At 54.7% G+C, this 15,004-nt stretch overlaps 4 protein-coding genes across 12 annotated transcripts in view; 3 read left to right on the forward strand and 1 right to left on the reverse strand.

Annotated features, from left to right (window-relative positions):
* Positions 1-4,153, forward strand: part of Ip6k1 (inositol hexakisphosphate kinase 1) — a 43,334-nt gene extending 39,181 nt beyond the window's left edge. The window contains exons 5-6 of the mRNA XM_038322700.2: positions 25-200; positions 796-4,153. Coding sequence (XP_038178628.1) covers positions 25-200; positions 796-1,305 — 686 coding nt within the window. The 3' untranslated portion in view covers positions 1,306-4,153. The remainder of the gene's footprint in view (positions 1-24; positions 201-795) is intronic.
* Positions 4,154-4,730: 577 nt separating this feature from the next.
* On the forward strand, positions 4,731-7,112 carry Gmppb (GDP-mannose pyrophosphorylase B). Its single transcript, XM_038322835.2, has 9 exons — positions 4,731-5,095; positions 5,207-5,287; positions 5,370-5,418; positions 5,513-5,655; positions 5,864-6,022; positions 6,103-6,181; positions 6,254-6,381; positions 6,465-6,647; positions 6,733-7,112. Exons 1-9 carry the CDS (start codon positions 4,967-4,969, stop codon positions 6,862-6,864), a joined length of 1,083 nt encoding a protein of 360 aa, XP_038178763.1. The 5' UTR covers positions 4,731-4,966; the 3' UTR covers positions 6,865-7,112.
* The window catches only part of Rnf123 (ring finger protein 123), a 29,470-nt gene continuing 21,547 nt past the window's right edge, over positions 7,082-15,004 (reverse strand). For 8 of the 9 annotated variants that reach the window (XM_038322825.2, XM_038322824.2, XM_038322831.2 and 5 more), the window contains exons 28-39: positions 14,388-14,462; positions 14,151-14,238; positions 13,971-14,058; positions 13,802-13,886; positions 12,221-12,360; positions 11,935-12,123; positions 11,771-11,846; positions 11,472-11,556; positions 7,942-8,084; positions 7,696-7,790; positions 7,506-7,591; positions 7,082-7,432 (exon numbers count right to left, since the gene is read on the reverse strand). In XM_038322825.2, coding sequence (XP_038178753.1) covers positions 7,312-7,432; positions 7,506-7,591; positions 7,696-7,790; positions 7,942-8,084; positions 11,472-11,556; positions 11,771-11,846; positions 11,935-12,123; positions 12,221-12,360; positions 13,802-13,886; positions 13,971-14,058; positions 14,151-14,238; positions 14,388-14,462 — 1,271 coding nt within the window. In that variant the 3' untranslated portion in view covers positions 7,082-7,311. Of the gene's footprint in view, positions 7,433-7,505; positions 7,592-7,695; positions 7,791-7,941; positions 8,085-8,213; positions 8,330-11,471; positions 11,557-11,770; positions 11,847-11,934; positions 12,124-12,220; positions 12,361-13,801; positions 13,887-13,970; positions 14,059-14,150; positions 14,239-14,387; positions 14,463-15,004 lie in introns of those variants that run through there. The other variant, XR_005284670.1, reaches the window with a different exon arrangement.
* Amigo3 (adhesion molecule with Ig like domain 3) lies at positions 7,259-11,278 on the forward strand. The gene has a single exon (XM_038322834.1). The coding sequence runs from the start codon at positions 8,881-8,883 to the stop codon at positions 10,414-10,416; it is 1,536 nt and encodes a 511-aa protein (XP_038178762.1). The 5' UTR covers positions 7,259-8,880; the 3' UTR covers positions 10,417-11,278.

Raw genomic sequence — 15,004 nt, forward strand, 5'->3', positions numbered from 1 at the left:
TCATTCTTCTTGACTCGGGCCCAGAGTTCCTCCTGCTTGAGAATGTGGTACACCACTTCAAGTACCCTTGTGTGCTGGACTTGAAGATGGGTACCCGACAGCATGGGGATGATGCATCAGCCGAGAAAGCAGCCCGGCAGATGAGGAAGTGTGAGCAGAGCACATCCGCTACACTGGGGGTCAGGGTCTGTGGCATGCAGGTGAGTCACCACTGGTAAGAGCCCAGGTGCTGCCAGGTGCATGCTTTAGGTTGTGCCCATACCTGCCTGACACCCGTGTCCTCCAGGCCTGCACTGTTCCAGAATCTCCTCTGAAAGGGTGAGTCACCCACCCAGAGCCAAATATGTCTTTGCAAGTAGGTTCACTGAGCCCTGCTTTCCTCACTTGACTTTGAGCTCCATGTGCAGGGTCATTGAGAGAGCCTGCCGCCTTATCACTGGGCAAATAAGACTTGTCTATCAGCAGTGTGTTCCCAGTTAGAGTCTAGCTGGGCCCTGGGACAGCTTGGAGGCAGGCTTCTAAAGTGATGGCTATAGGCCTGGTGTTGGCTTTCACAGCTCCATGACGGGAAAACCTGGGGTGAATTGAATGTGGCCTCCCTGCTCCAGTAGGAGGAGCTGAAGAGCTCAGGTTGGTCAGAGTGCCTTCCAGACTGTTTTGTTTGGTTGGTTGGGGTTTCTGTTTTGTTGTTGTTCTTTGTTTGTTTGCTGTTTTTGTTTTTGTTTTGCTTGGGGACACTTTGTGGACATCAAACCTTCCTGGTACTCAACCCTATCTTGTCTCCTGGGGTTTTAGGTATACCAGCTGGACACAGGTCATTACCTCTGCAGGAACAAGTACTATGGTCGTGGACTCTCCAGTGAAGGCTTCCGCAATGCCCTGTATCAATATCTGCACAATGGCCTGGACCTGCGACGTGATCTCTTTGAGCCTATCCTGAGCAAACTCCGGGGCCTCAAAGCTGTGCTGGAGCGGCAGGCCTCCTACCGCTTCTACTCCAGTTCTCTGCTCGTCATCTATGATGGCAAGGAGTGCCGGTCTGAGCTACGACTCAAGCACGTGGACATGGGGCTCCCTGAGGTGCCACCACTCTGTGGCCCCAGCACTAGCCCAAGCAGCACCAACCTTGAGGCTGGCCCCTCCTCTCCACCCAAGGTGGATGTCCGCATGATCGACTTTGCACACAGCACATTCAAGGGCTTCCGGGATGACCCCACTGTTCACGACGGGCCGGACAGAGGCTATGTGTTTGGTTTGGAGAATCTTATCAGCATTATGGAACAGATGCGGGACGAGAACCAGTAGGCCCACTTCTGGGCCCTAAGACCCCTTCTTCTCCACCCACAGGCAGGGACCATTGCTCTGAACTTGCTGTGAGGACACACTGACTTGCTTTTAAAGGGTTATATTTCTCTTTGGTGTAAACTAAAAGAAATGTTTTTAGCTGTAGCCTGGAATCCATATATATGTGTATCTATATATGTATATATATGGAATCCATCTATATATAAAGGAGGGCAGAACATACATCCTCTCAGCCAGGCTCCTTAGCTTTGTGGCTCTATCTGCTGTGTCCAGGCTGACTCAGGAAGACGTGGCCCCAGTGGGCTTGGCAGCAGAGACAGAATGCCTTTGAACTTTGGTTCCCTTGCCTAAGGTTTTTGGGGTGTGTGACTGCAGGGCTTTGCTGGTTATGAGGTAAAGCCCTAGGCTGGCACAGGGTCTCTCCATGCCTACTCATCCCTTATTTCCCAGAATTGGGAAGGGTTAAGTGCCCGTGTCTTGGGGGCCTTTCTAGTTGTGGGCCAGTGCTTGAGTAGTTGCCCTCGGCATTACAGGACTGACTGCACAGGTGGACTCATCCTCGGGTCTGATGTTGGCATTTGGCTAGATTTGTGAAACTGAGCTAAGGCCAACTCACAGCAGAGGGCAGGCCCTGGGATCCCTCAGCACCCACTGGCATGTAAACTTGCTCCTTTGTCTACAACCCCAGCCAGCCTTGCCGAGATCCCTTGCCTAAGGAGGCCCCATAGCCTCCTATCCCACTGAGATGGGCACCGCTCTGTCCACTGAGGAGAGTCAGTGTCCCAGTAGGCCTAAGGGCCTTTCGTGGCTCTGGCCTAGACAGTATTTGCAGTTCTTGAGCTTTGGGTGGTGTCCCTTCCTCTAGTTTGGGCAGCTGTGCTGCCTCTGGATGGGCTGCTGCTCCCAGGGCTCAGGGTCTGTGGTCCGCTCAGGGTCTTGTCTTCTCCAGGCCAAGCTCAAGGCAGCAGCCTGTTATATGGTGTTCCAGGCTCTAGGCTTGGAGGGAGAACTTTAAACTTTTCTGCTTTTAGGGACATAGGACCATGGGTACAGGTGCCCAGAGTCTGCTCAGAGCTTTGTCCAGTTAATTCCTGGGGTCTGTCAGTGAGTTCGTTTGTCCACCTGCCAGCCCCTGTTTTGTGGTGAGCTTTCTGGAGTATAGCCTTGTTGATTAGTAGCTATTGATTTCCTTCATGCTTTCCTCAGCAGAATAGTCTTTCCCTCTTCTGAGGTGAGCCTTTGCGCCTGTGCCCTCCTTAGCAGGTTCTGCTGTTTTACAAACCTGCTAGCAGAATGACCTGTAGTTGTGTTCACTTGCTGGCCTGGTGGCCTTCTTGTGGGCCTGGGGTATGACCCTCAGCACCAACAGTGGGGCACTGAAGGCTCAAGGGCTGATTCTGACCCATTGCTTTATTTTTGCTCCCAGCCCTTTGATGGTAGAGACCTGCTGCCTGTAACACGGGTGTCTAGCAGGTTACACTACACTCAGCCATCGCCGGGGCAAGCAGCAGTCTCCAAGTCTGTGGCCAGTGATCAGTGCTTTTGACATGTCTGTTTTGGCATTTGAAGATAATACTGCCAACCTTTGAGAAATACTGGTAACTAATGGTATAATTTCCTGGTTCGTAGAGATGCAGCCCCTGAAAAGGGCTCCTTGACGGACCCCAGGCATGGTCTTCTGACCCTGGTGCCAGTGGTGGGCAGGTTCCCATTCCTTAGGGCAGGGAGGCACAGCTTTGCCCATTTCTGGTTAGTAACAACTGTCTTCTGTCCAGTAGTATTCTGTTGCTTCAACCATGGGGGCAGTAAGTGTTCATTAGTGTAGATACATATCTGCCAGGATAGAGGTTAAGAGAGGGGTTTGGGGCCAGGGTGACCTCCTAGGAATGTGCTGTACTTCCCCAATTACCAGATTCTGGGAGGCACTGCCCCATTCTGTTGCTGCTTATGTAGCAAGGGAGGCTGTACCCACTACATTGCAAGTTCTGCCTCTACAGCATGGAAAGGCTGGGATTTTCTGCTTCTCCTCAAGGACAGGGCCCCACTTTTCAGCACTTTTGATATCTGGAGGGCCAGCTCGTTTATCTGATAGGTGGTGGCTAGTGTGGCCATTGCTTTTCTACCTGTCCCAGGCTAGAGTCTGTTCCTGACAGGCCCTGCCTTCCCAGCCCCAATTTGGGACCAAAGTGCAACTGGGATCATGGGTTGGGGAGCTCAGATTACCCCTCTCCATAGTATTTCCCTGGGCTAGGCTCACACCAGCCCCAGGAGATGTGTGGGAGTAAAATGGGATGGGTGGTGCTTAAAGACCGAAGGGACCAGTGTAGTAACTAACTCGCCTGGGACCCCACCCTTCCAGCTTTGGGCCTGTGCAATGGATTCTCTCTCCTAGAGGCCAGGGGTCTGGGCTAGTTCAATATCTGCTGCTCATTTGCTCCATCTGGCCACGTGCACGTTCCTTAGATGCAAACTGCTTTGAACTTTACAGCTGTGTAAGTTGGTTGTGTCTGTGCCCATTAAAGAAAAAAAAAAACCCTGCATTTTATTGAGATAAAAGAACCTGGGGAAAGTTCCTTTGCTTCTGTAGAGGAAATATAAGACTTTGATTTCTGGAAATTGTTTTCTGCTCCTCTTTCCTGGAAGCTACACAACTGCCTACATACCCTAAGACCTGCGCCTGGATACACGCGTGAATCCATTGGCGTTTAGGCGCGCTTGCGTTTCCCCGGGGTCTTGTGTGTGGAGGAGAGGAGTGCTTGGCCCGTGCCGGCCCCTCTCTGTACACCCAGCACTACCCGCCCGCTTGTGTCAGGTCGTATATGTCAAAATAAAGCCTCTAGAAACTGAACTCTGTCCAAGTCTTCGTGAAACCTTCACAACCTCTGGGTGGGCTGGCCTAGCTAGTCACTCACACTTCTTGTTCTCCACTTAAGGGGAGGTGCCAGGTAGGAATTGGGGGACCGGACTGAACTGGGTCGAAACGGGTACTGAAGGGCGGTGCCTGAGTTTTGGGGCAGCACAGGAGAGGTTGGAGATGGGAGTCGAAGCAGGCACTGAGGGGCAAGGCAAGTGTTGCTGGAGCTGGGGTCTGGGGGGGCACCAAGGAGCATGGTCGTTGGGGTGGACCCGGGGGGTGGGGGGGGCGGGGGAGGCCGCTCTGACTGGGCGTGGCCGAAGGAGGGTGCTTCGTGGCGGACCCGGTTCCGATAGGAAGCCAAGCTAACTCCTCCAGTTCCGCCTTTAGATCCGCCAATGGGCATCTGACCCGCGAGTTCTCCGGGTCCCCATAGCAGCCCAGCGCATTGGGAATCTAATTGGCTACGTCTGCCGCCGCGTAGCGCTGGGCGATCGACTGCGGGTGGCTCTGCCACGTAGACGGCAGCCGATTGGCGGCTCTTCCTGGTTACGTCACTGGCTGCGCCGCCTCCGGCCGGAACTCCAGGCCAGCCCGTGTCTCCAACCAGTTCCTCCTTCGGTGTTCTGGCTGCCCCTAGCCCCTACATCAAGGTAGATCAGGTGGACGAGGTGAGGTCAGAGTCCGTCGGTCTGGCTGGTGAAGGACGCGGTCAGGGCACGGTGGTGGGAGTGCGCGGCAGGAGTCGGTCAGGGGGCCTGAAGGTACTTTGGAGCCAGGGACCCACTCCTGTCACCCGCAGGCACGATGAAGGCACTGATCTTGGTGGGTGGGTATGGGACACGGTTGCGGCCGCTGACGCTAAGCACCCCGAAGCCATTGGTGGACTTCTGCAATAAGCCCATCTTGCTGCATCAAGTGGAGGCGCTTGCCGCGGTAAGGCCCTGGGTCAGCTGTGGCGGGAAGAGGGATGGATAAGGGATGGCCAGGGGTGGTCATACCTTGTAACCGAGCCCGTCAATTAGTACACCTTATTGTTTCCCACAGGCAGGTGTGAACCACGTGATTCTGGCTGTGAGCTACATGTCACAGATGTTGGAAAAGGAAATGAAGGCACAGGAGCAAAGGGTGAGGCATGTATGGACTTAGTTCTTTCTTTTGATCCCTGGGGCTCAAGGGAGAATATAACCAGATGACTTCTTCCTTTTAGCTTGGAATCCGAATCTCTATGTCTCATGAAGAGGAGCCTCTGGGGACAGGTCAGTAGAGAAAGAAAGGCTTTTGGTCATGGTTTAGTGTGAGTAAAGGCATTATCCAATCTGGTAGTAACATATGACTTGTCCCCTTGCCTAGCTGGGCCTCTGGCACTGGCCCGAGACCTACTCTCTGAGACCGCAGACCCTTTCTTCGTTCTCAACAGCGATGTGATCTGTGATTTCCCATTCCAAGCCATGGTGCAGTTCCATCGACACCACGGCCAGGAGGGCTCCATCTTGGTAAGAGACTAAGTCTTTCTTCTCTGATATCCCCACCCTCATACCCAGTTGGTCCGGACACTCATTCTTAAACTCTCTTCATGTTGTGCAAAGCTGTGTATGTGTAGGATGTTTCGGGGGCAAAGCCTTTGAAACGTGGGATATGCATGTATATCAAGGATAAAGAACACTGTACTAGGCCTAAGGTGCCTCCCGCCTCCATATTCAGGTAACCAAGGTGGAGGAGCCTTCCAAGTATGGCGTGGTGGTATGTGAGGCTGACACAGGCCGCATTCACCGTTTTGTTGAGAAGCCGCAGGTATTTGTATCCAATAAGATCAATGCAGGCATGTACATCCTGAGCCCAGCTGTGCTGCAGCGCATCCAGGTGTGTAAGAGACTGCTGGCAGGCTAGGGTGGAGCCGGGCTCTGTCATGTGACCTGCTCACAAGTTGTCTACTTCCACAGCTGAAGCCTACATCCATTGAGAAGGAGATCTTCCCAGTCATGGCCCAGGAGGGGCAGCTATATGCCATGGAGCTCCCGGGTGAGGCAGAAAGGCCATCGGGTAAGGGCTAGTCTGTAGTTGGCAGATCCTCTGATTCACTTCTCCCTGCAGGCTTCTGGATGGACATTGGACAGCCCAAGGATTTCCTCACTGGCATGTGCCTCTTCCTGCAATCACTGAGACAGAAGCATCCAGAGAGACTCTATTCAGGCCCTGGCATTGTGGGGAATGTCCTTGTGGTGAGGCCCTTGCCCAGCCTGTCACTAACCCTTTCAGATTTGGGAGACAAATGACCGACTCTTACTGTCCTCAACACTCTCAGGACCCAAGTGCCCGTATTGGTCAGAACTGCAGCATTGGCCCCAATGTGAGCCTGGGTCCTGGTGTGGTGGTGGAGGATGGCGTGTGCATTCGGCGGTGTACAGTGCTTCGGGATGCGCACATCCGCTCCCACTCCTGGCTTGAGTCATGCATCGTGGGCTGGCGCTGCCGTGTTGGCCAGTGGGTAAGCCTGTGAGCTGGGCTGGGTGGGGATAGGCGCAGGGAATGTGTATGTCCTATTAACAAGGCTCCTCCCCCTCCCCCCGCAGGTGCGCATGGAGAATGTGACTGTGTTGGGCGAGGATGTCATAGTTAATGATGAACTCTACCTCAATGGAGCCAGTGTGCTGCCCCACAAGTCTATTGGGGAATCGGTGCCAGAGCCTCGTATTATCATGTGAGGGATACATAGGGCTGGCCAAGCCCCTCTTCACCGTCAGCAGTGTAGGAACCACTCAGCACTTCACAAGACCCTGGACTTGGTGCCGTCCGTCTAGGGAGGAATGGGTGACTCTCAAGCTGTTGGACATCTGCCTTCTGATGGGGACCGAAACTGACAGAATCCTGCTGGGCATAACCCACAAGCCCCACTCCCTCAAGAAGAGCTGGGCCCAGAGCTGTATGGAATAATAATTTAATGCTCACTGTAGCCTGGATTGCAAGTCAAGCTCAGGCAAAATTAGGGTGTGGCTGGGCTCCCACCAATGAGGCTCCCACAGGCAGATGGATGGAACTGTCTAAGAGTGAGGGTGATGGGAAACAGAGCCAAAAGAGCTCGTGAGTAGGGCTCGGGCTGGGTCTGGGGGTGGAGGTTCCAGGATGGTGCAAGCTGTGTGCATTAGGCTGGCCTAGGCAGCCGAGGAGGTGGCACTTGTGGTGGCTGCCTTGTCCCAGTCCTCTACAGACACGATGGTGGCCTTGCAGAAGAAGCAGTCCTTGTTGTTCATCAGATGCTGGTTGATGCAGGCTCTGCAAGAGGGAAGGGGAATGAGCTCTGTCTTGTGTGTCCTAGTCGCCGCCCAAGTCCATGGGGCCCACTTACTTGCAGGACTTGTGGCCACAAGGCTGGAACACAGCAGAGATGGGGTGGGCATAGCAGATTGGGCAGAGGTCCTCTTCACTGGTGGGCTGTGGACGGAGAGTGAAGGGTGGGTGGGGCTGTATCTGTACCTACCCTGGTGTGCACAGATGTACTGAAATAGCATGGGCCTGTGTGTTTTAGCTCCACTCACCAGGGAGGCCGCTGCTGCCTGGGCAGACGCAGCCGTCAGGTGTGCCAGCATCTGCTCCACCTGGGCCAGCTCCTCCGCATTGATATAATCTGTATCTGGGTTAGTGGTAGTTGGTGTCAGGTCCCTTGTAGGACTAGAACTCAGTGCCTCTTGAATACTCCCAGTCAGGTGTATTGCTGTTCTTGAGGATCCTGAGCTTTTAGAACACCCTGGAACTCTTTTCTGACCCACCCCTGGCCCACTTACAACTCTGTAGAGAGAAGCGTTTCCGGTCCGGGGCAGGCAAGGTAGTGCCAGGTGCTAGGGGCTCTGGCTGCCCCAGGAGATAGCATATGGAACGGAGCTGGAAGCAGGGATCAGCCAGGAGCACCGAGGTGGCTTGCTCTGTCCTAGACAGGGAAGGTGCATAGGTAGTGGGAAAGCGTTGAGCCTGTGTGAGAATCACCTCTACTGTGGGGTGGGCTGACAACCCAGAGGCCTCATTATTACGCCTTCATTTTTTGCATTTTGATGCTTACCAAGCCTCTTAAGTCCCGGGGCCTTAGTAGGACCTGACTCTGATCCCCAGGACCCACAGAATGGAAGGAGAAAAACCACTGTCCCACTAGTTAGCATCTGACTTCTCCGTGAGCACCTGCATACACAAATAAGTAAATCTCTAAAGGGAGAAGGGCGAGGATTCCGCCTACCACATAATACATTAATCCTTCAAAATAACTTAGAACATAAACGACAAAAGGAAAAAAAAAAAAAAAACCTCAAGACTTTCTCCTTTTGCTCAAGAGGGAAATAAGCCTTCCAGTCAAGCGAACTAGGACGTTGGCGCCCTCTAGCGGTCACGCTGGGTCTTCCAAGTGCCGGGGCATGTGGCTGCCCCACCCCTTAACAGCAGGAGCCAATAGGAGCTTGGGTCCCCACCCCTGAGCAGTCACTTCCTAGTGAGTACTTAGAATCCCGTCAGAAAAGCACTTGGAGAAGCTAGCAGAACAGTAAGAAGGGCTGGGGCCCCAGCTCACAACTCCAGACCAGAAGAGCAGAAGCTAGCTGGGAGGGTGGAGCCGATACTGCCTCTCCAGCCATGGGCCACAGGGAACCACAATCGGCAAGCCCGTACGCCAGCAGGTGAGTCACGGAGCTGCTGACCAGCACTGAGCTGCCCCCATCTCTTCACTGGTGGTCACTGCCATGGCCTGGCTGGTGGTGCCAGGCATACTACTGTGCATGCTGGGTGCTGGATTAGGCACCTCAGATTTGGAGGACTTTCTGCCTCTTGCTCCCCACAACTGCCCCAATAAATGCATCTGTACTGCTGATGTGCTGAGCTGCGCGGGCCATGGATTACAGGACGTGCCGGTAGCATTACCTGCCACTGCTGCAGAACTCGACTTGAGCCACAATGCACTCAAACGCCTGTACCCTGGCTGGTTAGCACCCCTCTCCCGGCTGCGTGTCCTGTACCTAGGCTACAATAAATTGGATGTGCTGGGCCACGGTGTCTTCACCAATGCCAGTGGCCTGAGGATACTTGATCTATCATCTAATATGTTGAAGATACTCCACACCCATGACCTGGATGGACTGGAGAGGCTGGAGAGATTGCTTCTCTTCAATAACCGCCTGGTACACTTGGACCTGGATGCCTTCCAGGGTTTGAACATGCTCAGCCACCTCTATCTTGGCTGCAATGAACTCACCTCTTTTTCTTTCAACCATTTGCACGGTCTGGGGACAACTCACCTGCGTACTCTAGACCTGTCCTCCAACTGGCTGAGACACATCTCCATCTCCAGGCTGGCTGCACTGCCAGCTTTCCTCAAGAATGGGCTCTACTTGCACAACAACCCACTGCCCTGTAACTGCCGCCTCTACCACCTGCTCCAGCGCTGGCACCAGCGGGGCCTAAGTGCCCTGCGTGATTTTGCACGTGAGTACACATGCTTGGTCTTCCAGGTTTCCGCATCCCGAGTGCGCTTCTTTGAGCACAGCCGGGTGTTTGAGAACTGCTCGGCTGCTGCAGCTCTAGACTTAGAACTCCCTGAAGAACAGCTGGACACGCAAGTGGGGCAGTCCCTGAGGCTCTACTGCAACACCAGCATGCCTGCTGCACGAGTAGCCTGGGTTTCACCAAAAAATGAGCTGCTTGTTGCACCAGGCTCTCAGGATGGCAGCATTGCTGTGTTGGCTGATGGCAGCTTAGCAATACACAGGGTACAAGAGCAGCACGCAGGCATCTTTGTGTGCTTGGCAACTGGGCCCCGCCTGCATCACAACCAGACCCTTGAGTTCAATGTGAGTGTGCATAAACCTCGGCCTGAGCCGGAGACTTTCAACACAGGCTTCACCACATTGCTGGGCTGTATTGTGGGCCTGGTGCTGGTGCTACTTTACTTGTTTGCACCACCGTGTCGTGGCTGCTGTCACTGCTGCCGGCGTTGCCGGCGAGCCTGCCGTAACCGCTGCTGGCCCCGAGCACCCAGTTCACTCCAGGAGCTGAGTGCACAGTCCTCAGTGCTCAGCACCACGCCACCAGATGCACCCAGCCGCAAGGCCAGTGTCCACAAGCATGTGGTCTTCCTGGAGCCGGGCAAGAAAGGTCTCAATGGCCGTGTGCAGCTAGCAGCAGCTGAAGACTTTGACCTGTGCAATCCCATGGAGCTGCAACTCAAGGCTGGTTCCGAGTCAGCCAGTTCCACAGGCTCAGATGGTCTCATGATGAGCTAGACTGCCGGGTGTCCCCATACAGGACACAGACCTCCTGCTGCTTGCCCTGTCTGCTGCTGCATTCTAGAGAACTGACATGCTGGGGGGATGCACTGTGCCTGGTCCTTCAACTGCATGTGAGCCTTGACCTGGACCATAATCGTTTTACTCACTGGTAAAGGGGTTGAGGCTCCCCAACTTGCCTCCTGCTCTGCCTAGCTCAGGATAAGGCCTCGGACTACAAGAGCCTGCTTTCCCTAGGACCTCTTTGAGTCACCAAATGTCCCATGAAGATTAGGGACCAAAACCATCTGGTAAGAGCCCTTGCATTAAAACTCTGGGAGCACTTCAAGAGTTAAAGCAGATGTTAGGGTGTGGTACAGAAGTCGGGCATACCACCTTCCCTTCTCTGCCAGGGAGCTCACCAAGGAGGGAGAGGGCAGCTCAGAAGATCCAGCTCCCACTCTTAGGATGGAAGGAATAAATGAGCCCTTCCTCTGCTGAAAGAGGGCCCTGTCTACTACCACCACCCAGCCTCCGGAAAGCTTACGACTCCTGTGGAGTCTGGTGGGCATGCGTGGCTCCTTCAGGACACTCCTGCAAGAGTAGCCCTGCTGTCTTCAGCTAGAGGTGGAGCCAATCCCATGGGCTCCCAACCCAGCAGAAAAAGCCTGGCGACTATGACTGACCTGGGATTCATGTCCCTGGAGGGCATGAGGCCTCATATGACTGGCGCTCATCTCAGCCTAATGGCTGAAGCAGTATCCTGAACTCATAGACTCTGCCACTCCTACAAGGCGGGTAGGGAAGAGGGTCGGAGCCCCTCCCAGGATGAGCTGGTGGCTTTCTCTGTCCTGGATGCCTACTAAGGTATTTTGTAATAAAGGTGGTACATGGTCACTGCTGGGTCTTCCCAGATGGGTAGTTCTGTGTGCCTGGGTAGCCCCTTACCACCTATCCTTTGCCTCAGTGTCCCAAACTAGATTCTGAGCGTGTACAATGAGGCCCTGCCCCATCAGCCCCTCCTCAAAGGGCACACCCAGTTCCCATGGGGGCCAACAGTCCCCAACACTCACTCTGAGGCTGGACCATGCACCAGGAGGCGTACCAGGATGCCGGTCACTGCCACCAGGATAGGGTAGTGGTCCACACTCTCCAGGCCTATAGGGAGGGAAGGAAGATGGAGCATTCACGCAGCTCTGCAGCAGGAGCTTCAGGCAGGTTTTTCCCACTAGTCTTCCTACAGAAAGGCAAGCTGAGGCCGGGGCTGCACAGCATGGCTGTCCTGGTACCAAATGCAGAATCTAGCACTGATGCTCCTGGCATGGAAACTAAGGCCTTGGTGTGCTGTGGTGCAGGGCATCGAGATCCTTACCAGGAAGCCGTAGGGTGACCACACGGTCAAACAGGTTCCTCTCAGCTGTCACCCGGTTCAGCACCTGGTTCAGCAGCTGTGAGGGCAGAAGCCTATTGGTGGATGGGCAAGCGCGCCACATGAGTTATCCCAGGGTCTTACCCTCCTGGCCCAGGTGGACACACCTGTGCAAGACGCCGAAGCAGCATCTCAGAGGTAGGGCGGGACCAGTCAAGGAATATCTCAGGCACCAATGTGATGGTCATTTCCAAGACTCGCAACAAGCTGACCGAGAGGTCAAAGCAGGTGGCACAGACCTTGAGCTGCCGGCTGTCCACAAAGTTTCGCTCCAGGCGTTCAGCAGCCTGTTGAATCTGAGTCACCAACAGAAAGGCAGGAGGCAGTCAGAGGCCCTGAACACTGCTGGGCCCTGGCCTCTGCCCACCCCTACCCCAACACTCCATAGCCTACCTCCTGGATCATGCCGATGAACTCAGAGAAGGCCCAGTTGAGCTGGTTAAGGACGCTGTTGAGGAAGCTGGGTGCTACATCAGGCCCTTGTCGCAGCAGGTCTGCCATGTGCTGCTGCAGCAGGGTGGAGGGGCAGGGTTCTGGGGGCAGATGAACAACAAGCAAAATCACCGGGGGCTCGCAGTGCGGACCCCTGCTTGTCACATACTGGAACACTGGTATAAGAACCAAAAGGTGGCTCCCTAAGAATATTCAGATCATGAAAGTAGACGAGCACCGCTTGGGAGTTAGGAACAAGTATGCCTCCCTCCCACTGAGCAAGCCACAGCCCATCGGCTGGAGCAGCCAGACGGCTTTTGGCCTCATCTGAAGCGAATTCTGAATCGCATGCCTGCAGGAAAGTGTCAGATACAGACAAGACAACTTAGACCGTCTCCACTGCTATCACAGCCACCTTCTGCAAGAGCCCAAACTGGGCCTGCTGTCCTCTGCTGCCCTTGGCCTGGCCTTGGCACATGGATTAGGTGGTGAGTGCCAAGTCTGGGGTGGAAGGGCAGCAGTAACCAGAGCTCTCGGCTACAGCTGGCCCGACATTCCTCTCTAACCCTCTGATGCAAATCAATAGTCCCAGCATAGGAAGGTGTCTGCCCCACCGCCCTCCCCACTTGCAGTTCAGCTCTGTCCTAGAGTCTAGACGAAGGAGTTTAGCAAGGACTTGCTGTGTGAGGCTGCACGGGCCTCTCTGGGAATACCCAGAGACCAGGATGCTGTCTGAAAGGGCGAGATGATGGTGCGTGAGTGAGGACCGTGGCAAGCCCTCCCTGCCAGCTGCACAGCTCAGGGGCTCAGCCAGGCCCAGGGGAAGACCCTTGGGCTAACGACCCTTTGACAGGCACAGGAGACAGCGCAGCTTCTGTTCTGAACCAAACCTGAAGCCCACTTTGGGTCCTCATCAGTTTCTAGCTTATGCCCCTCTTGAGTCGATCCAAGGCCAAAAGATAACAAAAAAGAAGATACACTTTGGGAATGTGGCTGGGAGTAAGGAGGCTGGCACAGGGCAAGGAATGCAGTGTGTACTATATAGACATAAGCTAGCAGCAATGGAGGGGTGTGGCCTCCTTTCCCTGTGAGCCTTCACTACAGGCTGATGGGAAACAAAAGGACTTGTCCTAGCCTAGCTCTCATTTTTCCTAGGCAGTAGGAAAAATGGAAAACCAAGAAAAGGGTTGGGAGCCTAGAACAAGTCCAGGAGATAGGCCTGGAGGACAGGAGTCTCAAAGAGACCCTGAGCGTAGCAGGAAAGGGTTACCAACCTGTCTAGAGCTGTCACCGGGACCCGTCCAGCCTGTCTAGAGCTGTCACCGGGACCCGTCCAGGTTGTCTAGAGCTGTCACCGGGACCCGTCCAGGTTGTCTAGAGCTGTCACCGGGACCCGTCCAGGTTGTCTAGAGCTGTCACTGGAACCTGTCCAGCCTGTCAAGAGCTGTCACCGGGACCCGTCCAGGCTGTCTAGAGCTGTCACCGGGACCTGTCCAGGCTGTCTAGAGCTGTCACTGGGACCTGTCCAGCCTGGATACTCACTTTGAAGGCTGGGTAAATTGGCATCCTCTGGCTTGGTTTTCAGCAGATGCGGAAGCCGTGTATAGCGGTATCCAAACCCACAGCCCTGGAGGTGAAACAAAAGGAGTCAGAGGGGCAGAGTAACACTTCCTTCCAGCTGGCCTTAGCCATCCCCTCAGGTCAGGCTTACCCTCCAAAGCCGTACTAGGATCCAGTTGGTCTGGGCCCAGGGCCGTTGCTCATAGGGTGCCAAAAGGTTCTTCACCATGGCGATACGTCTAGGAAGGTGAGGGATGGCAGACACAGGGTGAGGCTGGACATGATCCTATGAAGAGTGGGTGTGTATCCCCCCCGCCAGGATTCTACTCACTGCTCCTCGGGGATCCGTTCCACAGCCCGCAGGGAGTGTGGGTAGCACACATAGCTGGCCAGGGCCTGCATCAGTGAGTCTCGAATGTCTGTCAGGATATGCTATGGCTCAGCAAGTCTCTGCATGGGCCGGGACCCCCAAGCCTAATGCCCTAACGGGCACAGTTTAGGTAGAAAACAGCTTGTCGGACATGCCATTCCAGCCCCCATTCCCATGGTCCTCTGGAAGACATCTCACCAGTGCCTACGATGCGTGGGTCAGCAAAGTGTTTGGCAAGGGTGGCAGCCAAGCGGGTCAGGGTCTCTTCATATCCTGCAAAGGAGGGCAGTGAGGACTTCTGACCAGGAGTAAGGGTTCCAGAGAAGGCATGTCCTTTGTTAAGGTGGGCAGGCTTTGTGTAGCCGACCCTAGAGCTAGCTGCGGGGGACCAATCTGGACCCATCTTAGCATCTAGAGACACTGGGCAAGGCAACACAATACCCTGGCAATTGGGAAGAGGATTAAGGCACTGTGGGGAGCAGACAGATTCAGATAAGAGTCCTGACTAAGGCACCTCATTCTGGAATGCACCTGACAACTCAGCAGTCAGAGCTGCTTGGTTCCTAGAACTCTGAAGACAGAGCAACACCAGGACTGGTAGGCGCTGGTAGGCACAAGCGAGGGGCTGCCTACTCTGGGTACCCACTGGTAGGCCCAGCCTGGGTCAGTGGTCTTGTTGGTATCGAGCCCAGCAGTGTTCTCCTCTTGTTAAGCTTTACAATACAAGTATGGTGCCTGTCTTACTGCCACCCTGAAACCAATCCCTGGGGTGGGGCGGCAAGGGGAGGAGCCAGCTGCTGAGCCATCAGCAACAC

The sequence above is a fragment of the Arvicola amphibius genome, chromosome 3, assembly GCF_903992535.2.
Source record: "Arvicola amphibius chromosome 3, mArvAmp1.2, whole genome shotgun sequence".
Lineage (NCBI taxonomy): Eukaryota > Metazoa > Chordata > Mammalia > Rodentia > Cricetidae > Arvicola > Arvicola amphibius.

Bases quoted from the DNA above. Each gene is read 5' to 3' on its own strand.
- Gmppb (XM_038322835.2), top strand. From the start codon at position 4,967: ATGAAGGCACTGATCTTGGTGGGTGGGTATGGGACACGGTTGCGGCCG. The intron at 5,288-5,369 runs GTGAGGCATGTA...TCTTCCTTTTAG, and splicing joins TGAAGGCACAGGAGCAAAGG to CTTGGAATCCGAATCTCTAT. The intron at 5,656-5,863 runs GTAAGAGACTAA...CTCCATATTCAG, and splicing joins GCCAGGAGGGCTCCATCTTG to GTAACCAAGGTGGAGGAGCC.
- Amigo3 (XM_038322834.1), top strand. From the start codon at position 8,881: ATGGCCTGGCTGGTGGTGCCAGGCATACTACTGTGCATGCTGGGTGCT.